The following is a 24193-nucleotide window of genomic DNA, read 5'->3' on the forward strand; positions in this document are numbered from 1 at the left end:
AGCTGACTGTGCAGACTCTGAAACTTAAAATTGGATCCAAAAAATGTTTTTAACTTTTAAAATAATGATTGAAAAAAAAAAAATGGTTCGGCAGTACTGAGGTACAGTCGTCAGACGTATACACTGAGCGTATCGAAAAATGCCCAATGTAACTAAAAACTATAAGCAATCTCGATAGTCTAATTTAGAATATGGTATTTAAATCTAGAATAGAAAATTAATATTTCTTTCATCTTGCTCGATTTATTTTTCTAGTAGCCGGTCTTTTTCAGGTCCTTTCTTGAGCTTCTGGAGGCGCTCTTCTTTGACTTTCACCATGGCCGTTTTTACCTCTTTGTTTTTTCTTTGTCTTGGAGCGTTTCTGGACATATTCGAATTCCGTCGACTCCTCAGGAAAAACGACCCTGGTATCATAGTTTTCTCCGCCGACAAAGGCCGTTATGTCGGTCTGAACCGATTTCGAAACTGATGACTTGATATGAATTGTGTCATTCTTTGTAGAACTGTGTGGGAGCATATTTCTAGAGGACGCAGTCTTCCAGTCTTCGGCTGACCTTGCTCTTGGGCGCTCTTCGGGGACATCGAGTCTCTCATGTTTGTAGTTCACCGACCTATCATCTCCATAACCGAAAATCATTTGATTCCTCTGCCTGAAATATTCTGCCAGTTCGAGCATCGAAAGTTCTTTACCTTTTTTCCTTTCGGGTGTCTTGGGCAGATTACTAGACATGTTCACTCACTAAGCAAAAGCTCCAACGAAGGAAACACAAGCACCAGCACACACCCGAAATTTATAGTTTTTCTACGTGTTGTTTTGCGCGTTTGTCTTTTGCGCTTTTTGTTAATGTTGTTGTTGTGTTGTTTTTGTTTTTTTTTGGCACTTGTGACGTCAGTGTGACGTAAGACTTTAAAACAAATACCTCACAACCGACACGAGTGAAAAACGTCTGCGCATGCTCTGAATCCGTATGCAAATTAGTCAAAACATAAGTAAATTTGACTTTCAAACATGCCTGATAAATTGGACTTCACAAAATGCTAAAACTTAGTGTCCATGCTTGCAACTTAAGGCTAATTCTTTCATGTTGTGTTTGTTAATACAGTATCTTGGTCTGACAAAAGTATACTCTCTTTTTTTTTTTTTTGTATACTTGGAGAAAACAAACATTTATTTTCTCACTCCAACTCTTCAAAATTTTTAGAAAACGTGCTGAAGTGCACGCATGCGCAAACGTTTTTCTCTAGTGTCCTCACAACCTCGATTATGCCACCACCTCTATTTTAACCTCGATTTGGTAGTCAGTTTTCAAAGTCCTAAAGTAATTGACGACTCTTAAAACTCCAGCGTATGAAGGCTTAGCCTCGAATCCAGGAGATGCTTGTTTTGTTATTCTAATTTCTGCTTTTGTTTTCCGGTCTCGAGTTTTTAGGGTCGTCAGTAGATAAAAATGAAATTGAAATTGCAAGAACGTTGTCATATAAAAAGAAAAAATATCACGCAAAACTACAAATATAAATTATTTATATTTTAAGCAAAAAGGGAGTAATTATTTTAATTAGTAATTAATTTCGCTGTTTTGAAGGTATAGACCGACATTTTTGATATTACTTTGTTGGTATATTATACTAAAACACATTTTTTCTCAGCAATCTAGGGGATTTAGAATTAAAATAAATAAACTATCTCTGATTAATGCCTAATTATCATTTTGTTCTTCTTTATTTTTATACGACAACGTAGTTGCAATTAGGTGTACATCAATTAGATATAAAGGATATTACATGGGCGCGAGGAGATACGAAATTCATCTTTGAGTGTTGAAAAGATCTCGGTCTCACAAATGAGCGCAGCGCGAACGAGTGGGAGATTTTCAACAGAAGAAGATAAATTTCGTATCTCCAAGCGCCCATGTAATATTCTATTTATTATATAATTATCCATAAAATCAACTTGATAAGCTTTTTATCATTATAAAAGGTTTTTATTCATAAACTAATAGCTTAAATACACATGGTAACGATATTTTCACATGTTAAAATATCAGTTTTTCGAAAAGGAGAAATATAGGTATTTTATGGATAATTATATGATAAGGTTAATTAATTACGAAAAGTTATTTTGAAACTTACGTAATGTTTTTAAGAAAGAGCAGTTAATTTTTCTAGGGATTAATGCTATCTTGAAATACTAGTCGTTATTTTTAAACTTACGTAATGTTTTTTAGAAAGAGCAGTAGTTTGTTTTTCAAGATTATTGCTATCGTCAAAAACTAGTTGTTATTTTGAAACTTACGTAATGTTTTTTTAGAAAGAGCGGTTTGTTTTCCAAGATTATTGCTATCGTCAAACACTAGTTGTTATTTTGAAACTTACGTCATGTTTTTTAGAAAGAGCGGTTTGTTTTTCAAGATTATTGCTATCGTCAAACAATAGTTGTTATTTTGAACTTACGTAATGTTTTTTTAGAAAGAGCGGTTTGTTTTTCAAGATTATTGCTATCGTCAAACACTAGTTGCTATTTTGAAACTTATATAATATTTTTAAGAAAGAGCAGTTACTGAATTTTTCAAGGGATTAATGCTATCGTGAAACACTAGTTGTTATTTTGAAACTTCATATAATGTATCGAAAATCAAATCTCGTGCAGTTTGAAATGAAATACCACTAGTGCAGTTTAAAATTAAGATTTTCAAATTGCAATTAATTGCTTTAAATTGCAATCCCAATTTTTTTTTCAAACTGCACTCGAACCCATTGGATTTTCTTTTAAGAATAGAACATCAAAAATTATTTGATCAAAAACATTTTTGATTTTTTTTCCTTTTGTATAGTGATTTGTAATTTCAAAAAAATCAATAAGTAGCATTGCAATCACTATTAATAATTTTTGATAAGAAAAAGTAGTATATTTTTCAAGAACATCTTGCCAACATACGACTAAAGTTTATCCATATTTGGTATGGGAGTGTCCTATTTTCTCTCTTTCCTTTTCAAGCATACGCAGTTATTTTAAGACAGTCTCTGTTAGAAAAAATTTTCCAAACTTTTAGCCATATTTGGTATGGGAGTGTCCCATTTTCTCTCGTTGCCTTTTTAAGTATGCCCACTTATTTTAAGACAGTCTCTGTTAGAGAAAATTTTCCAAACTTTTAGCCATATTTGGTATGGGAGTGTCCTATTTTCTCTCGTTGCCTTTTTAAGTATGCGCACTTATTTTAAGACAGTCTCTGTTAGAGAAAAATTTCCAAACTTTTAGCCATATTTGGTATGGGAGAGTCCTATTTTCTCTCTTGCCTTTTTAAGTATGCGCACTTATTTTAAGACAGTCTCTGTTAGAGAAAAATTTCCAAACTTTTAGCCATATTTGGTATGGGAGAGTCCTATTTTCTCTCGTTGCCTTTTTAAGTATGCGCACTTATTTTAAGACAGTCTCTGTTAGAGAAAATTTTCCAAACTTTTATCCATATTTGGTATGGGAGTGTCCTATTTTCTCTCGTTGCCTTTTTAAGTATGCGCACTTATTTTAAGACAGTCTCTGTTAGAGAAAATTTTCCAAACTTTTAGCCATATTTGGTATGGGAGAGTCCTATTTTCTCTCTTGCCTTTTTAAGTATGCGCACTTATTTTAAGACAGTCTCTGTTAGAGAAAATTTTCCAAACTTTTAGCCATATTTGGTATGGGAGTGTCCTATTTTCTCTCGTTGCCTTTTTAAGTATGCGCACTTATTTTAAGACAGTCTCTGTTAGAGAAAAATTTCCAAACTTTTAGCCATATTTGGTATGGGAGAGTCCTATTTTCTCTCTTGCCTTTTTAAGTATGCGCACTTATTTTAAGACAGTCTCTGTTAGAGAAAAATTTCCAAACTTTTAGCCATATTTGGTATGGGAGTGTCCTATTTTCTCTCTTGCCTTTTTAAGTATGCGCACTTATTTTAAGACAGTCTCTGTTAGAGAAAATTTTCCAAAAGTTTATCCATATTTGGTATGGGAGTGTCCTATTTTCTCTGGTTGCCTTTTTAAGTATGCGCACTTATTTTAAGACAGTCTCTGTTAGAGAAAATTCTCCAAAAGTTTAGTGTTTTTTTCTGCCAACTTTGTCACACGGCAAAAAACGGACAAGACTTTAAAAGCTTTTTTACATACATCCCTTGGGTTCAAGAACATTTAAAAAAAAGTCGTAGACCTTTTGAATCATGTTTTCACGAAATTTAGCCTGCCCTAACAGAACGCTCGTCGAAGAGAATGGCGGCCATTTTGAATATTCCCAGTCTTAGATTCTCTTGTTCAAGAGTATTCTGATGATGTATTCAGATTGAGTAAAAGTTATAACTGATTGGTTTATATAACAACAAATGTCTATTGTCAGTAGTTGTTACTCTTGAAAGAGCTGTAACAAAATTTGTAAGATTTTGCCAAAATATTTTAAAATAATGTATTTTCATATTCTCTGTTGCTCTTGATTTATTATAGAATCAGTAATATATATAATAGCGTACTAGAGAAGCGTTGTCATAGAAAACCTGTTAAGCTAGAAAATACTAAAACCACGCCATTTCTTTAAATTACTGGGGAGGATGTGCGAAATTTAGTTTTTTTTCAAAAGTATGATTAACATTTGGGAAGCTGAAGTCGTTCATTCTTTACTTTACCGTTGGCGTTTGTGAATTTGACACTAAAATGAGGCATAACACAAGGTAAAGGAGTCTTTTAATTAGACCTTTGTTCATTCAAATAATATACAATTACGTACAAGCTAAGATATTACAAAAAATTTTCAAACATATCGTCGCATACCATATGATATTTAACAATTATTCGCCGAAGGCGAAGAAGTGGTTATCGGGTGAATATTCACCATAATCACTGAGACATCGAAATATTTTTACCGGGTTACCTGTGATAAACCGGTTACATTAAATTACCTTTGTTATATCAGAGAAAAGTCGAAATTCAGGATTAAAAACATTTTAGTATCACTTTCACTCCGACAAACTTTGGAAATCTTATAATCACCAGTGGAGCAGTGAATATCGTCAGCGAATATCGTGAATATCAACCAATCACAGCGCGAGAAACTATATTGAAGTCTAAAGTTATACTAAAATAGTTAATTTATAACAAATTCAATTTGCATATATAACATCAAATAATTCATTAAAAAATGAATAACGTTATTGGTTACCTAGAATAACTAATCTTATTCTTGTCGATGAATTATAATATGAAAGTCAATGGGTAACTGATCCATTATTGAAAGTACTTTTCACAAAGCAATCTCCACTCAAAAATTAGGGAACGAAAAAAAAAGCATATAATAAATTTCAAATATCATTTGCCAGGGAAAACGTTTTCTAGTAGGTTTTTAACATAAAGAAAGGCAGAAAAATCTGGGTCAATTTTTCATTGAAGGCTCTTTATCATCATCAACTTTCTCATGAAATACGATTCTACGATTCTACATTACAAAAGATTTCAATTTTTGTAAACAAAAATATTAGCTATTGTTGTTCTCCTATCCGTTTCATCATGACACGAAATCGCATCATCTCCGCCACTGATTCAATGGAGGAATCACAAACCGCTGTTCTTCTTCTTCTGCTATTTACGTCAATGCAACCGTCGGCCAGCGCTGCTCTGCCATATGGACGCTGCACAGCGCTCTCGGAATTTTCGCTCATGAAAACTGTGGCTGTCAGCCTACGGATGCTATTTCTGATGTTGTTCATGATTCTCTTATTTGGATCCATAAGCCTTCTTGGCCTGCCACCCAAGGCTCCATTTTCTTGCTGGTCTTGCCCAAACGTTGCCGAGGGCATTCTTGGCCTGCCACCCAAGGCTCCATTTTCTTGCTGGTCTTGCCCAAACGTTGCCGAGGGCATTCTTGGCCTGCCACCCAAGGCTCCATTTTCTGGCTGGTATTGCCCAAACGTTGCCGAGGGCATTCTTGGCCTGCCAGTCAAGGTTCCATTTTCTGGCTGGTCTTTCGCAATCGTTGCCGAGGGCATTCTTGGCCTGCCAGTCAAGGTTCCATTTTCTGGCTGGTTTTGCCCAGGCATTATCGAGGGCAATCTTGGCCTGCCAGTCAAGGTTCCATTTTCTGGCTGGTCTTCGCAAACGTTGCCGAGGACATCATTCTACCAATTTGTTGTATTGGTTCTTCTAAATTTTTCTGCATTCTCCTTTTACTCTCCTTCAAAGAATGATTTTCCGTTTTCCCAGAAGACTTCTTCACAGTCCTCTCGGATTGCTTGGTCTCTGCGATTGACTTCTTTTTCGGTGGGGATCCATAAACACCATCACTTTGGCAGTGACGGTGACAGCAGCATTGATTTTCTTCCCGACCTCCAGCTAAAACTTCATGATGAAAGTCATTTGGATTCATCACTAGAAATTCTTGACTTTTGCTTGAACAGATTCGGGTTGTCTTGCTATTTGACACTGGAGTACTGGCAACTTCTTGCTCTTGGTCCATCCTTGAATGTCCATTCTCACCATGAAAGATCCTCCTGTTTCTCTCAACAAAGAAATCAGTTAACTCCAACATGGATGGGGATCTGTTCTTAAATTTTCTTGATCTGTCAGTGTTGGAATACATCTCGGGTCGTTCTTCTAAATGAATTTCAGCAGTTGATAAGCCTTTCTAAGAATGGGATGTTGCACCATGTAGTAACTACCCTTGAATGATTCAAATGATTGCATAGACGCTATTTATGCGTCTCTATCTGGCAATTAAGCAACGTTAACGCTGAGACAATCATTATGTTTTCGAAATAAAGACAACCGAATATGTACTTGATAATTATAGAGTGAAGTCACTAAACCCATCAAATAGACTAATTAACATTAGTCAAATCCTAGTGTTCTATCATCAATCCTGCGTTCTGATTGGATGAGCTACTACTGGGCTATAAATTATACACTACCAGTAGCGAAGAGTGCCGGCTTTGAAAACCAAAACATTGAATTTTCGTTGGCATCTTTTTTTTACCGACTAGCAGGATTTAACTAAAACAATTAGTCCTCTCGCCCTCATGGCCAATCATGAGTCAATCACCTTTAAAGCATTGAGTCAATCATATTGTTTAAAGCATGGGATTAATTTTCATTTCTTTCTTTTTTACTTAAGCAAAAATGTAATTTAGGCGGAAAACGTTCGCTTTTTTCTTAGTTGGCTGAGACTGAGTTCATTAAGTATCAATTTACCCCGTAAGAAAGTCTGCATTTTGATTGGTGAAGAACCAACTCAAAGTAAGATGGCGTTAAGCCGTCATGCTTCATGATTGGTTCAATTGACAGCCTCCTCATTAACCGCGTCTAAAAACAGACCATGGTCTCTTACGGTATTTCACTGTACTGTAATGTAACAAAATATCGATCGGCCGCTAATGAACTATACTTTTTATCATGCGCGGCAACTCAAACCTCGGCTTGCAACGTGATCACTGAACGGAACTGTAAATTGGAGTATTGCATTGGCTGTTAATAAACATAATAATAATAATAATAATAATAATAATAATAATAATAATAATAATAATAATAATAATTTGTTTCTTGCAAAACGCATAACTACTAAGTCTCGATGCTTTTTACAGGTATTGGGGAAAAAAACGAAATAGAAATATATAGAAAAAAAATGAAAATATGTATATATATATATATATATAGAAAACATATTTCAAAAAAACATATATTACAATAAAAAAAGATAGATAAAAGTAGTGATGTGATAATATTTATATATATAAGCTTCTACCTCAAAGTCTGAAAATGTCAATAGAACTGGAAGCTTTAACTTCCTCTGGCAGTTGGTTCATGATCATGTCATGGTAAAAAATCTATCAAGATTAAGGCCATGTTCTCTTCCTAATAAATCAATTAATGTATTCCTTCTTTTTCTTAAAACAAGGTGTTACTTATACTAGAGTACCTTTCAATTCAACTTTTATCTAGATTTGTTGAGAGTACGTGTAAAAAGAGCTTTCGATATATGTGCAGGTTGGTAGTTTTCTTATGTACTGATCTTGCTAGAAACTGGTTTGTTGGTTGACCCAATCTCTTTTTTTCTCATCGGTTAAAGTCAGCTTCCTCGTGTAGGTCAGTACGATGTGAAGATCTTACTATGTGGGCGAACCATAGCAATTGCTGTTTGTGAATGCAAAATCTTTCACGGCCGAATTGCTCAACTATATTCAATGATCATTCTTTATCTTGTAGGTTATATGGTTTTTTCTTCTTCGGCCGGATTTTGTTGTATCTATACAAAAACTTTAACCTCCTTCTTATAGACTTTGCGGTTTGTCAGCCTACGAATGCTATGGCCGATGTTGGAGTTTTGGCAATCGGGAATTCATTTTCTTGACGTTATCGAGAGCATTGTTGGCCTGCCAGTCAAGGTTACATTTTCTGACTGGTCTTTCCCAAACGTTATCGAGAACATTCTTGGCCTGCCAGTCAAGGTTCCATTTTCTTGCTGGTTTTGCCCAGACTTTATAATCGAGAGCATTCTTATATATAGAACATACAGTACCAACTTCAAGATAAAACACCGACCGGGACAAAGCTGATTTATATTTTTCCCTACATCTAAAATTGATAGTCCTAATTTTCGAGTTTCTAGCGTTTTCTTGAGCCATATTAACGTCAGTATGACATTTATGATTCAAGAAAACATGTCAGTGCCTCTTTGAGGCGACCAACCTTTATTAAGTGGCCAAGCTATATACTTATTTCAAGAAAGTTAGTCACCAAAAAACCTAGAAAGCTGTGTGATCGCTGAGAATCATGGGGAAATGTTTTATATTCAACAAGTAAAACGGCTTTTGACACAAACTGCAGCAGTGGTTGAGGATGCTCAGAGGAGATTAACTTGTAACTGGTAGAAGAACTCAAGTCCATCAACAGTTATCAAGCGGTTGAAACATGTAAAATGTATCTACCCATAATCCTTGTCGGTCTCAGCTTCGTAGCTTTTCAGGTGACTAGCTTTATTGGAATAAGTGTTTTTAAGTGTCAGTCGTCAAACTCACAATAAATAGGTTTTTCTTGCATTATTTCAAACCTTTATTGAGTTGCCAACAGCCCCTTTCATCGTTCATTAAAAACTTTTGTCCGTCTTTTAATTTCGTTCGCAGATATATATTTAAAGGTTCCTGTAATTGTAATTTAATAACATTATATTATGTGTGAATTAAATTGTAGTTGACTTTCAACTAAAGAACATACCAGATCCTGTTTCTCTTAATTAGGTTGAAGCAAGCCCCTTTTGTTCTAGAATGTTCCGTGAAGATTTTAGAGAAGACTACTGATTTGTGCATATACACCAGTACGTCAAACAGTATCAAATGACACTGATGAAGCAATACAAACATAATTGACATTGAACTATATTGTAGTATCTAAAAATAATAAAATACTTAAAAAGTAATAAAAGTATCTTAGTTGCATCCATTCTATCAAAAACTAGAGATAAGTTAAACAAATTTAAGTGAATTTAAGTGTTTTTTTCACTCGTACGGTACAGATCTATATGTGAAGTGTATGCTACAGCGAGTGTCTAAGCAGATTAAAAAATCTGCCTCAGTTAATCTGCTTATACACTCGATGTAGCATACCAAGGGCGGATCCAGAATTTTTTGAAGGGGGGGTCTCAGGGGTAAATTTCGTGGGCAAAGGAATCCCAGTCGCATTTTTACCACAGGAAGCCCATTTGACCTCAGGAATGACAGGGGGGTCGCGACCCCCCCGACCCTCCCCCTGGATCCGCCCTTGCATACACTTTACATATAGATTGGAATGTTTTTCTTTATCTTCTATTTTTATGTATTTACAGTCACTGTATTTACATCAAAAGTACGATAACTAACAATAATACTGCAAATAATCATCACATATTATATCAAAAATCATAACAATACTGTTACAGCCTGCCGTTCAGAAAGATTTAAAATAATGCCGGAGCTATTTTAACTCCATTTGTTATATTTAGAAATTTCTATTAAACATACATTCATATAGTATTAATGGCCTTTTTCTATGCCTAGGATTTCCAGCATTAGTGCAAATAGCTTACACCAGCTTTTTTCAATAAATTTATTGTTAACGCGTAATATAGGCACAGATGAAAACGATGGAAATATGATCTACATACTTCTATTACTCTACTAACTATTTCATGACCTAGCTTCAAAGTTCTGCATGGCTATTCTTGTTCCTCTCCAATCCGTTTCATCATGACACGAAATCGCGTCCTCTCTGCCACTGATTCAATGGAGGAATCGCAAACCGCTGTTCTTCTTCTTCTGCCATTCACGTCAATGCAACCGTCGGCTAGCGCTGCTCTACCATATGGACGCTGCACAGCGCTCTCGGAATTTTCGTTAGCGAAGGCTGTGGTTGTCAGCCTACAGATGCTATTCCTGATGTTGTTCATGATTCTCTTGTTTGGAACCATAAGCCTTCTTGGCCTGCCAGTCAAGGTTTTATTATCTGGCTGGTCTTGCCCAAGCGTTGCCGAGGGCATTCTTGGCCTGCCAGTCAAGGCTCCATTTTCTTGCTGGTCTTGCCCAAGCGTTGCCGAGGGCATTCTTGGCCTGCCAGTCAAGGTTCCATTTTCTGGCTGGTCTTGCCCAAACGTCGCCGAGGGCAATCTTGGCCTGCCAGTCAAGGTTCCCTTTTCTGGCTGGTATTGCCCAAACGTTGCCGATGGCATTCTTGGCCTGCCAGTCAAGGTTCCATTTTCTGGCTGGTCTTGCCCAAACGTTGCCGAGGGCATTTTCCCTAGCCTGCCCGTCAAGCTTCGGTATTCTTGCTGGTCTTGCCCAGACGATATCGAGGGTATTTGTGGCCTTCCCGCAACCAAGGTTCCATTTTCTTGTTCGTCTTGCCCAGACTTTGATAAAGGTATTCGTAGCCTTCCAGCACCCAAGGCTCCTTCTTGTCCAGTCTTTTTCAACGGCAATCTTGGCCTGCCAATTAAGGTTTCATTTTCTTGTTGATCTTGCTCAGACGTTATCGAGGGTATTTGTGGCCTTCCCGCAACCAAGGCTCCATTTCCTTGCTCGTCTTGCCCAGACTTTATCGACGGCAATCTTGGCCTGCTGACAATTGAGGTTCCATTTTCTTTCTGGTCTTGCCCAGACGTTTCCTTGAGCATTATACCTACTTGTTGAATTGGTTCTTCTAACTTTTTCTGCTTTTTTCTTTTAATCTTCTTGGAAGATTGATTTTCCTTTTTTCTGGAAGACGTTTTTTTAGTCCCGTCGGATTGTTCGGTCTCTGCATAAACACCATCACATCGACAGTGACAGTGATAGCAACCTTGAGTTTCTTCCCGACCTCCAAATGCAACTTCATGATGAAAGTCATTTGGATTCATCACTAGAAATTCTTGACTTTTGCTTGAACAGATTCGGGTTGTCTTGCTATTTGACACTGGAGTACTGGCAACTTCTTGCTCTTGGTCCATCCTTGAATGTCCATTCTCACCATAAAAGATCCTCCTGTTTCTCTCAACAAAGAAATCAGTTAACTCCAACATGGATGGGGATCTGTTCTTAAATTTTCTTGATCTGTTACTGCTGTGAGACATCTCGTGGCACTAAAAGAGTTTCAGCAACTGGTAGGCTTTTATAGTGACAAAAAGATTTTAACTTCACAGAGTAGTTGTCGTACCATGTACAAACTACCCTTGAATAAAACAAATGAAGTTGCATGCACGCTATTTATGCGTTATTTTCCGGTAATTTCCTATGACGTTAGCATAATTATTATATACGCTGGCAAATATTGTCTTTAATAAAGACAACCGAGAACTTTCGTTACTAATTAATTAGTTAATTAATCGATCTCAAGCTTTAATATATACAACATTCAAGATAGTTAATATCTGTCGGAGTCAATAAAGCATGGGACTAGTTCTAGTTGGAACAATTCTTTTTTGTCGCTAAAAAGCATTTAATAAGATTTAGATACGCCCTATTATCAATCTAAAGAGAAAGGTAAGCCTGTAGTTACTTCGCTGAAAGGCAATTAACAATCAGTCTACTTGTTAAGAAATTCTGCATTTTGATTGGCAGGTGTAAAATGACGTTAAGCCACGTCGCTTTAAGATTGGTTCACTCGCTAGCCTCCTTTACTGCCGAGTTACATTCTCGTGCATGCAGTCACGGTTGTGAAACATTGCACGCAACAACTCATTTTTTGCTGTTATATAACTTTTTTTATCGCTCATCACCAACGCAAGTACAGCAGTGACGGCAGCTCAAGTCTACTTGTTGAGTAATTCTGCATTTTGATTGGCAGGCGTAAAATGACGATAAACCGCGTCGCTTTAAGACTGGTTCACTCGCTAGCCTCCTTTACTGTTCAGTTACATTCTCGTACATGCAGTCACGGTCGTGAAACATTGCACGCAACAATTTGTTTTTTGCTGTTATATAACTCTTTATTGCTAATCACCACCGCAATTACAGCAGTGACGCAGCTCAACGGTGTCGAACTGAAAGCATGTGGAGGCGCCTCTGGCAGCTGATATACGATCCATGTATAACCCCGAAGCACAGCTCTAACAAGTTTGAATTAGTTAGAGTCGGTATAAAAGGAGGGAGATAAAGAGAAAATGAGAGTTGCAATTTGATTTGAAAACCTTCGGAGTCAAAAAGAAAACTGATCAACCAACTAAGCTCACATGGGGCGACTGGGCCATTCTAACACCAGGACTATTATAGCTTGTGCCCACCCCTGTTAATCAGTTAATTTACTTCAAGATGTCAGGCCTTTTAGTTTCTTTTATTAGCGATCGACTATGTGATATCAATCAGTAACCTTTTCAATTTTTAACTAATTTCATTTTCCTTTTGCAAACGCAAACGCAAACGCAAGCAATGTTCACACGTACAACGCAAATGCAAGTAAATTAAGATGCGCATGCGCAGTAGTGATTGTTTATAGTTCACACGTATTATCCTTGCAATTGCGTTTGCGTTGTTCGTGTGAACCACGTCTTGCGTTTGTGCTTGCGTTTGCGTTTTCTCCGGTTCACACGTTAAAAACGCAAACGCAAGCACAAGAAAATGGAAAATTTTCCATTCCTCGCGTTTGCGTTTGCGTTACTGTAGTTCACACGTAGTTTTCTTGCGTTTGCGTTTGCGCTTGCGTTTGCGTTTGCGTTGGTCGTGTGAACCAGGCTTAACCTGTAATTACCTCGGTCCGGTTGTATTAAGGGTGGATAGCGCTATCCAACTGATAAATCCTTATCAAGTGGATAAGTCGATGCTGTTATCCAATATATTTATCCACTGGATAAGATTTATCCGTCGGATAACGCTATTCACCCTTCGTCGGCAACCGGGCCATGAAATACGGCGCGGACAGACCAGACTCGGTTTCAGCCGTGAGGTTGTGTTTTGTGCCAACACAACCGCCACCCAGTAAGTGGGGAGAGGAGAGAGGATCGCGGGAGCACCAAAAATCGAGCCTGGTTGGTGATGACTCGAAGATAATTTACAACATTTATAGCATGCCATAAGCTTTTTAAGGAATATCAACAAATCTGAAAGCAAACTTTTCTTAAATACTTTGTTTCAATTTATTTTCCTTTCTTATATTTTGTTCCATTTTATTATATTTATCTGATAAAATATTTTATTCTGTTCTGTTCACTTTGTTACAATAGTTAGCACTCGATTCTTTTTCTTATTCATTTAATTTTTACTGGGTTGCCTGTGGTAGCCCCATCTAGAAAATGTCGCGTTTCCGAGTCAAAAAATGCCAAAGTTGCGCAATATTACCCAGGGGTCTTCGCGGCATCACCCAAAAGGCTGTTGCCGGCATATGCCAGATACAGGGATCCTATGTATAGTCTGGATCTATTATCATGTAACAGTTGTAAATAATTGCAATTAATGTTTTCAAAGTGATTGATTAGGTGTGGGACTTCGTATCACGTTTCGAGGCCAAGGGGAAACTTGTAAAAGGAATTGTAAATCGGGAGGTAAAGTAAGATTTCTAAGAATTTCCACGTTGTGAAAGGACTTACCATTTGAAAGTAAAAATGCGCTAACAGCTAGATTCAAAATGTGCGTGTTACTGTAACGTCTTCATGCAGTAAGAAGAGATAACTAGCTAAAAACTAGTGTGAGCAGCGTCGGTGTTTCTAATGAAACAGTAATGATAAAAGGGTAAATTTTACACCGTGAAAAGATGAAAAAGCTTACTGACGTTTCGGACGCTAGTCCTTCGTCGGAGTAAAAGAGAAAGAGGTGGTAGAAAGGAGTGTTTACTGATATAAAACATATAAACATAATATATAAACACTCCTTTATACCACCTCTTTTTCTTTTACTCCGACGAACGACTAGCGTCCGAAACGTCAGTAAGTTTTTTCATCTCTTCATACAGTAAAGTTTACACTGAAGAAGGTCCGCTATAATCGGACCGAAACGTCTGCATGATGACTCTTTAAAAATACTAAAGCCAGAGTCAACTAGTCTGATAAAAATTGATATACTCTTCGTTTATCTACTTATTAAAGTAGTATTGCGAGTATTCTATGCTCGAACAATCGAAACATAGTAAAAACGGTAACATTGCTTGTTTGTTTGTCTGTTTGTTTGTTTTTGATCGTTGCTGATGAAGCTTAAAGCATTAAACTTAGCATCGCGCAACTACAAACTATCGCAGTGTAAAAATGTCTTTTAACACTCATTAATAACGTAAAAGAACCTGAACCACTGAGTAGAGTAATGAAACTCTGGGAGTGAACGCCGGGCCCCCAGTGCTTACTCCTCATTTTAACCATCTCTCATAAATTCAGAACTGATTGCAAAGCGTCTTTGATTATATAAGGGCGCTATATAAATCTTGAATTATAATTGTATTAATTGATCAATAAATTCCACTCATTATTTGCTTGATATCTTCAGTGGCTTTGTATAGAAGAATTCGGGGAGCTCTTTTGACACTCTATCGCACCATATTTGGGATGTCCCTGTGGTTCATATGGAATAAGAGGACCGTTTTTGGAAGGACCATTGGACCTTGATACGGTAGTGGAGATAGATGGATCGTTATGTAAAAGCCTCCGTTGGGCAGCACATGTCTTCATCTTCTTTTCTATAGGAAAAGAAACTTGCCATTTATAAACACGAAAAAAGGGTTGTAGAGAGCTCTTATTTGATGGAGATTTGGGAACATCTAAGGCCTTTTTCATCGAACATGCAAGAAATGATTAGCTATAATTCCTTCTGCGCCAAAGTCGTGATATTAGGGAACGGAAAGCCGGAAAAAACATCATCGATTCCGAGGAGAGAACGTCCATTATATAAGTTAGGAGCACCATACGAATCACGGCCAACGGGTTTAACAGACCATTGGGATAGCGAAGGTAAAATCGAAAACATATATATTTTTATTGCAGAGGCAGCCCCTTCTACTCATATATTTTAAGACCCTGAGTGTTGGTCCAACTGGGGCTCGAACCCATGACCTCCCATAGAACAAATAAGTGCCCAAACAAATAAGCCAACCGGATAATGCAGAGGTATTAGGCGGTGCATTAGCAATACACCCTTCCAACTCAACCTGCAACCTTTTCCAAAGGCAGCTTTATTGACCTTTCAAGCAGGGTAAAGTGGTGAATAGCTTTAGAATCACAGCAGTGAAAGAAAATGCAGTACGTACAAACTTCACTTATTCCAATGTTAGATTCTCTTCTCGGATACTGCTCAGTTATGGCACGAATAAGGAGGTACCTACGATATAGTCTTGGGGAAATATCTGCTTCTCTGTCTCATCCATACAATTCATTACAGGGGACGGGTGGGGAGACGGGTGGGGAGACGGGTGGGGAGACGGGTGGGGAGACGGGTGGGGATACGGGTGGGGAGACGGGTGGGGAGACGGGTGGGGAGACGGGTGGGGAGACGGGTGGGGGGCCAGTTGGGGGACGGGTGGGGGTAGATGGGTAAATGCAAATCCCCCGATACGTTAAAATTACTCAAATCCCAATCCGAAAATAATGTGACGCTCAGCCGGCAAAAAAGAAACATAAAACGTTCCTGAAGAGGATTTATATTTGCGATCCCACCAAACTTATAACGAGCAAAAACCGAATTTCGGACAAAATAAATGGATAATTTCGCAAACCGCGGCATTCACAGGATCCGCCAATCCTTTAAAATTTCACTCGTTGAACACGTAATAAATCGGACTAAATCATTTACGAAATCTGCCGATTCGTAGACCTATTCACCCCAATTATTTAAGTCATAGACGCAAGCTTGCTTTAAACAGCAAACAAAATGAAAGAGGTACCTTTTTCGAAATGGCCAATTTTGGTTTTGAATAACGTCAATAGGCTCAGCAAGGCCAGAACAGCAGCCCCTCCAACCACGTAGGACATGATTATCTTGTAATATTTACTGCAACCACCACAACAGACGCTGTAGAAATAAATACAGGGAATTATCAGGTCAACGGTGTGATGTGGAGGTTGTTAGGCCACGTTCAGTGACAACGCTTCATGTACCGTTTCGACTTATGTCTGACACTCAAAAATTGCGAGGTGTACCCAAAAATGAGTTAGCCAGTCCGAGGTTGAGGAAAACGTTGGGTCGAGTTGGCACTGCAATGCATTGTGGGACTGTTTTGGGGTTTATATTTTTTAACTACCTGTATTTCGTCCCTTAATGCATTCCCACAACGCACGGGTCCAACCTCGTATTGGAGCAATACCATTTTTTCGTGGTCACTCGAGCGAATTGATCGCTAAAAATAGTCCCCTTGCATTGATTTCCTAGACGAATTGTTCTGGGGGTCAAAACAATAGGTCGTCTTTTCTTATGCAAAAAAATCCATCATTTTGTTCCCCAGCAATATTCGATGCAATGGGTCTATTAAAAGTTTGAAGGCAGAACAATGTGTGTAAGTGAAAAACAAGCGGTGGTCTTCCTGTGGTTGACCCCGAACGCTGGGTTTATATTTCAACAAACAGTTGATAGTAATTTGACCTAGTTTCTGGTGATCGATTACGTAACTCTACTACACACGTTCATCATACTCGCAAAGTGCTGAGATATTCTGAGATATGGTAGCATCCCGAGCCTAAAAACTACAAGTTCCGACTGTCTACCCTAAGCTAGGGTTCACTAAAGTAAGTGACTTTTCAATCATACTTCGAGATCAATTATTTAAGTCTGTCATTTGCCAAAAAAATTTTCGTCTTTCTTGGCGACACATAATTTCTGGTGTCATAGGCTGTAGTAAGCTAGGATAAAAAAGCTTTTTCCTGGTGCAGATGTAATCGCAAAACAATGAAAAACTTAAAGCACGATTGTTTAGATCTTGTGCGGGTTTAATCTTCAAGTTCCCTCTAAATCCAAAACCAATACTCTTGAATTATTAACCTGAGAATGTAAAATTATAAATTCTAATTGAGACATTTTTTGTCAAAGACATTTTTTTGTCAAATTGTTTGTCCAATTTAAACCGAAATCCTAAAATCTCGAATTATTTAGTAATACATTAAATCACTTTATAACATTATTAAGTTAACGCCTAATAATTCAATATTACGTAATTTAATTGCCACGTCTTTTCTTTAAGAAACGCCTCTCTTTCCAAAGGTGTTTTGAACAAGTAAATAATAAGTGGAGCAATTTTGCTATCAAATCTTAATATGTTTTTCTTTTGTCATTAAGACAATATAAAGCCTCTTCTTATAAAGCCTCTCTTTCCAAAGCAGTTCCAAGTAAAATTATAATAATTGGAGCAATTCGCTATAAAATCTAAATACGTTTTTCTTTGCTCATTCACAAATCGTCGTCATTTTTTTTCACAAAGTAGTTTTAATATTAAATATGGTTTGCACTACTGAGATGTATTCACCTTGGTTAACGCTAAGTCATGCAACAGCAGCAGCAGATTATAAGATATACAAAGGTATTGCATACTTACGCAGAACCTGCACAGGGGTGTTCTATTTGTATCACCTGCACTGCAATACCATTGGAAAGCTTGTCTACAAAACTCATGGCACCATAAACAAATGCACCAGTTTCCTATAAACATATCATAAAACCAAACAAATGAGCTTCTTTAAAGAATAGACCTTATTCGTTGTGGTGTAATACTTTCCCATTACAGACCACATTATGTCATTTACATAAGTATAAGACACAACAATTTAGAGAAAGAGTCACAACACAAGGAAAAAACGTCTACTGAAATTGTCAAGTCCCCCCCCCCAAAGGAAAAAAAGTCTTTCAGTCTCATACTTATTCTCCTACTATAGTTTTCAAATATAGGTCACCCCCTCCACTGTCAAGGCTGGTCTGCTTGATCCTCTCTTTTTTCCCCCAAATAATTCAAGTTTAGAGTTTTGTTAAAAACTGAATTTTGAAGCCTTCTCTTCCATTTTCTAACAAAACATTACAAAGTGAAAACCTTTGTTCACTGAAGTCCTAAATACCTTATTGTCCCCAATCAAATCAGCTATAATTGCGAGTACAGTAATAAGCATAGTTGAGCCACCAATACCCAGTCCAATACTAGCAGCATACATGTACATTTGTACATGATGCACAGTGTTGTTAAGAAAGAAGAACGAAATGCTAAAAAGGAAAAAAATGAGAAATAAAATGAGAAAATAGACATTATTTCCTATTACCATCATCAAGACAAGGGCAATATTGATATTTTATTTTTTTCCGGTCCTGTATCCTAAAAAATCATGCATTCTGATTGGCTGTTTGAGCAGGCGGAATTTTTTCAGTATCTGCCCGCACTCGTAGTCTGGTATCCAACAAAACAACAAAACAAAACGATTACAAAAACAAGTAAAAGAAATATGGGAAAAAAATAAATAAGTTATTTACCGTCCTATAGTCGGTCCGGATAGGGAAAAACTGTGCCCTTGGTCTTGAAAACGGGCCTTGGCCCATATATTCAAGACCTCAAGCGCAGTTTTTCCCTATCTGGACCTCCTGGCCAGTAAATAACATATATATGTTTGAGGAAGTTAAATAACAATAGAAAAAAGATATGCTTTGGTTTACATCAGCCTCTTCATCCCACTATGAACTTCTAATAATATCTAGTCCGTTAACATCTAAGATAGTTCATACACTTAAAATATAATGCAAAATTAAGACAAAAAGATTTAAAAAATGAATTAATTAATTAATGAGAAGAGGAGGGTGTGGGGTGAGTGAGTAATTGTGGTCAGAATTTCAAAATATCTTACCAGACTCCAATAACTACCACAAGACCAATAGAAAATGTCACCTAAAAGCAAAACAATTAATTATTATCTTAAAAATAAGTGATTAATGATTTCTTAATTTGTGTTAATGGGGTTCTTGTTGCCATAACAACTACAGTTTGATTACCACTAGAGTACCATTACTGTTCTCTCTTGTGCTTTGAGCATTTTTCTCCAGAGTGTCTGGTTTTCCTCCCTCCTCATCAAAAATCAACTTCTAAATTCTAATTCAATCTTTGGGCTTTCACCTAGTTGGAGCCTAGCTCTGTTGTGATTGTCCCAAACTGTCATACAACAGTGAAAGCTTACTAGATTTTAGATTAGATTATGAAAAATATATGTGATTGACTTACTTTTCGGCCCAGGAACTGATTAAAAGGCTTTGCAAAGAAAGTAGCAATAAATCCACTTGTGTAGACAACAAGGGGCATCACTGCAATGAATTCCTACAGTGACATTTATATTCATTTATTATCTAATAATATTGATTAATATGACATGTTGAAGATATATGAGAGGGGAATGAATGAAAGGTATATAAGAGGAGTAAAAGAGAAAGAGAGCAAAAGTAAAGGGAAGAGAAGGGAAGAGAAGGGAAGAGAAGGGAAGAGAAGGGAAGAGAAGGGAAAGGAAAAAAGAGAGAGGGAAGAAAATGAGGGAGAAAAGAAGAGTAAAATGAAAGGAAGGGGAAGGAAATGGTAAGGGAACTACAAATCATAAAGAATGAATGGATGAAAAATGAAAGAGAGAATGGAATATGAAAACAAAAAAGAAAAGGAAAGAATGGAAAGAAACAAGAATAGGAAAAGGGTGTATGATGGCATTGCAATGGCAGGAGAATGATGAAGACAAGGGAAAAAGAAAAGTAACAGAATGGAAGCAAAGAAAGAAAAGGAACAGAAAAGAAAATAAGAGAGGGGAAGACTGAATCTACCGTACCTTGTGCAGCTGTAAGGTCTCAGTCACGTATATAGGAAGGTACACCTGACTAAGATTTACAACCAGACGTGTTGACATGTATAACAAAGCCACCTAATACAAATAAAAACCACTATTAAATGTAGGTTTGTTTGAGAAATTGTTTAGTTAGACCTCAGTCTGTTGTGCAGAAGGGTATCAATTGGATTGAGTCCCAGCTTGACCAACACTCGGGGTCTTAAAATAACTGAGGAGAAGGTGCTGCCTTTGTAATTACATTGACAAATGGTTAGACCTTCAAGTCTTCAACCATAAGGACTTGAAACCATAGGCCCTGTCTGTCTTCACTATAAATAACCTTACTGTTAGTAAGCAACAAAACCTTCACCAACCTTTATTGAAATAGCAGTATTTATAATATACAATAATGGATTAATGTTATGATTTAATTACCTGATAAAATTGAACCTTCTTAAACCACATTTTCCAGCTACTTGAAGACCTCATGTTCCCACTTGAGGCCATTTCATGTGAGCAGTTTCTGAAAGGCTCCCGTATTCCAACATGGAATATTAACATGAATAGCAGTCCAACAAACAAAAGCACAATAACCACATACTAGGAAATGAAAGGAAAAATATTAGTTACATCTAATTATATAATATTAGTCTTTCCTAATAGGTTGAGGGGAAAATGGGCTGGGCCTACGTAGCTCATGACATACATCTAATTGAAAAAGCGTAGTCGGGTTCGAGAAGGTCATATCATTGAAGCTAAGACCAAAAAGGACTTTGGGTACTCCTAAATGTGTGTTATATTTGCATATAGACATGTAAAAATGCACAGTAGAGCAAAGTCGGTCGACATAGATTAACAACATGCTAAAGCCATGATGCATAAAATGTGCACAGTAAGGGAAAACTGCAATACGCATGAAATTAGCATAATTGTTTGTCTTCCCATGCTCCCCTTTGGACTTAGCTTTGATGATGTAACCTTTTTTTGGACCCGACAACGTTGTTTCAATTAGGTGTATATTGCAAGTGCACTTGCTGGAAATATTGAAAAATGTCAAGTATTGGCAAGAAAGAGAATACACAATCAAAAAAATTTGAAGTATGCCATTTTTAGGGTGGTTATTTTCTTTTGTATTCAAACATATATTTCCTCAAAAAACTAGTAAGTCAATTAATCAGTGCTAAGGAACTGAACAAAAGAAAGTGTGCAAGGGATTCTGGTAGTGGTAGTACTATATGTAATACTATGATGCAAATGGCACTAAGGGAAAATGGTTTAAAATTTACCATGAAAGCCTCAGAGTCACCATTAGACACTTTTGTAGAATCACTAGCCATAGAACGGAGGAATATCCATACTACACAAAATGTCAAGATGTTGGATACTACTGTAAATCCATATCTGCATGGAAAGAATAAATAATATATTCATGATATTCTTCTTTTTTCTATCATTGCAGAGCAAGCAGCTATGAGCCTACATATATAATATAGCTGGCACAGGGATAATCAATATGTGTTTCTAAGAGGACCATGGATCTAATGACAATTATGAACATTGATTCAAAATGATCGAAATTTTGAAGGGATAGATATGAGAATCTTAGGACGTCACAGCTTCACAAGGTGCTATTGCACAGCCTTTCCTTCCTTTTAATAACATGTTTAAAAATTGGGAAATATCAATCACTGAGAATGTAAGATTTGAAAACTTAATTCCTGGCTATGCATGCAGATCAGATCCCAATTAGGACCCTCCCCCCCCCCCCCCCCCCCCTCCCCCTACTATTATACCTTATTTCAATAGATCTTATTTACTGTTTAATATTCATCAGGTCCTAGTTGTACAAAGAGTGGATAGTGCCATCTGATGGATAAATTCTTATCCAGGGGATAAGACGATGCTGTTATTTAATAAATTTAATGTTTTTTAATAAATTTATCCACTGGATAAGTTTTATCCATCAGATAGCACTATCCACCCTTCCTACAACTGGGACCTACTGATCTGAGTTTTCAATACAATAAACCTAATTACCTTCATATATGTAAATTGTCCATTTCAAACCATGTGATGTTCACACGTTATTCTCAAGAGGATTGTTCCTTTATCTCTCTGAAATTTATTCGTTCATATTCATGTGGGTGTGAAAACATTTGAAAGAAACATTTCTCCATAGAACATCATGTAAACATCACATGGTCTTTCTGATGGTGAGTGTTTGACCATATGCATATAATGTGTAGTTACAGAAATTTTCCATAACCCCCCACAGAGAAAGTTTTTTCAGATTTAATTTTTTTCATTTTCCTCCATACAAACTCTGTAATTTTGTTCTTTCTCTGACCCCCACCCCCCGGCCAAACCTCTGTGGGGGGGGGGGGGGGGAGGGGGGTTGGGGTATGGATAATTTCTTGAACTACACAATGAGATTCAAAGATTTTCATCATGATCAGCTGATATTGAAATCCAGCAGTTTTTTCCTTGTTGTGAAATCTCTTATAACAACTGCTAGTCTAGTTCTAGCACTCCAAGCAATCCCTAGCAATTCAAGTATGCTAAATAATCGTACCATAAATAACCACATGTGGATAATAAAGCAATTTTGAAAAGGGGGTTGCATCAGTTGCAATATAATGAATTAAATTTTGGTCCAAAACACTTCATCGCCTTATTTCTAGATTACTTCGGCTCTAACTGTTAATAAAGTTGCTTCCAAGTATATGTATTAGACTAAAGGCTCAGAAATATAGCTGTTTATAATCATATGATAATAATAGCAGTAAATTGTATTGAATTTAAGAAGTGTTATTATACCTTATAGCATTTAAACTGCATTTTTCTTGCTCGTCATTGGTTAGCTCAGGAATCAACGCAAGATGAGAAATCTGGGTTGCAGCCCAGCCAAATTGAAAGATCATAACAAACGGTGTGTAGTAAATAAACAAAGCTGCTATAGAGGGACTACTACTAGCACATGAAACACATAGATTGAAGATGAACGGAAAGCTCAAAGCCACACAAACTACTCCAACAAGATGCCATATCTTCCTTCTACCATATTTACAATTGCCAGTTCGGTCCGACTCTATTCCGACTAGAGGCGTTGATATAGCGTCCACCACTTGCCCAATTAACAGCAATGTACCGGCCATTGTGTTGGAAAACTTAACAACTTTGTGCAAGAATAAAAGTAAGTACGTAAACCACATAGAGGCGCACAAGTCGTTAAGGATATGCCCGACTCCATAGCAAAATTTCACTCGAAAGCTGAGTTTTTCCGATACAAGACTAGAGCCCTCCATTTTTCGAGAGAGTTAGGATAAGTCCTGCGTTATTGGAGTCAAATTTCAGCTCCCGGAAGGTCGGGAATATTTAGTTTAATATAGATGTTTTTTTGCCTTACTTTTGTCATATGAAGAATTATGAGACCCTCGTGACCTGTTCACAACAAGATCACGTGAAATAGTTATGTAACTGTTTCTCGGGGGAGGGGTAAAAACTAAGATAAAATATTGACTATAACTCTTTTAATCTCTTCTTAATCAATTTTTTTTAATATTCAGAGAAGTAAAGTATATAAAAATGTAATAATATTCTAGCAGAATACTAGTTATGAGGGGTATTATGCAAGTAAATGATGTGAGAATATTGCTACCGTAGGGTCTCCCCTACAAGGTTGTCTTTCGATAACGTCGACATACGTACGTACGTACATCGTTTGAATGAATACATGACAGAACATGACACATGCATGACATATGCATAATATTTGACTGAGTACGTCACGCGATTACCCACAGGCAGTCCAAACTAACTATGGTGTCACTCGTACTTGAAAACAACAGCAATAACTCAAGATAAACCCTGGTGGCAAAGAAGACAATCAGCACATAAAGGAACACTTTTTACAGGTGAATTCCGCAGGGATTAGCCATTCCGAGGTCAAGACTGGGTCGAGTTGGCATTGCAGTGTATTGTGGGACTGTTTTAGGG

General features: G+C 37.1%; 1 protein-coding gene across 1 annotated transcript; it reads right to left on the minus strand.

The window, feature by feature from the left end:
• Positions 1-12770: 12770 nt before the first annotated feature.
• On the minus strand, positions 12771-23604 carry LOC116295889 (major facilitator superfamily domain-containing protein 12). Its single transcript, XM_031703847.2, has 10 exons — positions 23015-23604; positions 21484-21598; positions 20633-20797; positions 20201-20293; positions 19615-19707; positions 19244-19284; positions 18470-18611; positions 17956-18059; positions 16315-16442; positions 12771-15114 (listed from the first exon to the last, which is right to left on the minus strand). Exons 1-10 carry the CDS (start codon positions 23500-23502, stop codon positions 14921-14923), a joined length of 1563 nt encoding a protein of 520 aa, XP_031559707.1. The 5' UTR covers positions 23503-23604; the 3' UTR covers positions 12771-14920.
• Between the last annotated feature and the right edge of the window lie 589 nt (positions 23605-24193).

Source organism: Actinia tenebrosa, unplaced genomic scaffold, assembly GCF_029948245.1.
Source record: "Actinia tenebrosa isolate PJP-AT-01 unplaced genomic scaffold, QUT_ActTen_1.0 PGA_scaffold5__44_contigs__length_20552954, whole genome shotgun sequence".
Lineage (NCBI taxonomy): Eukaryota > Metazoa > Cnidaria > Anthozoa > Actiniaria > Actiniidae > Actinia > Actinia tenebrosa.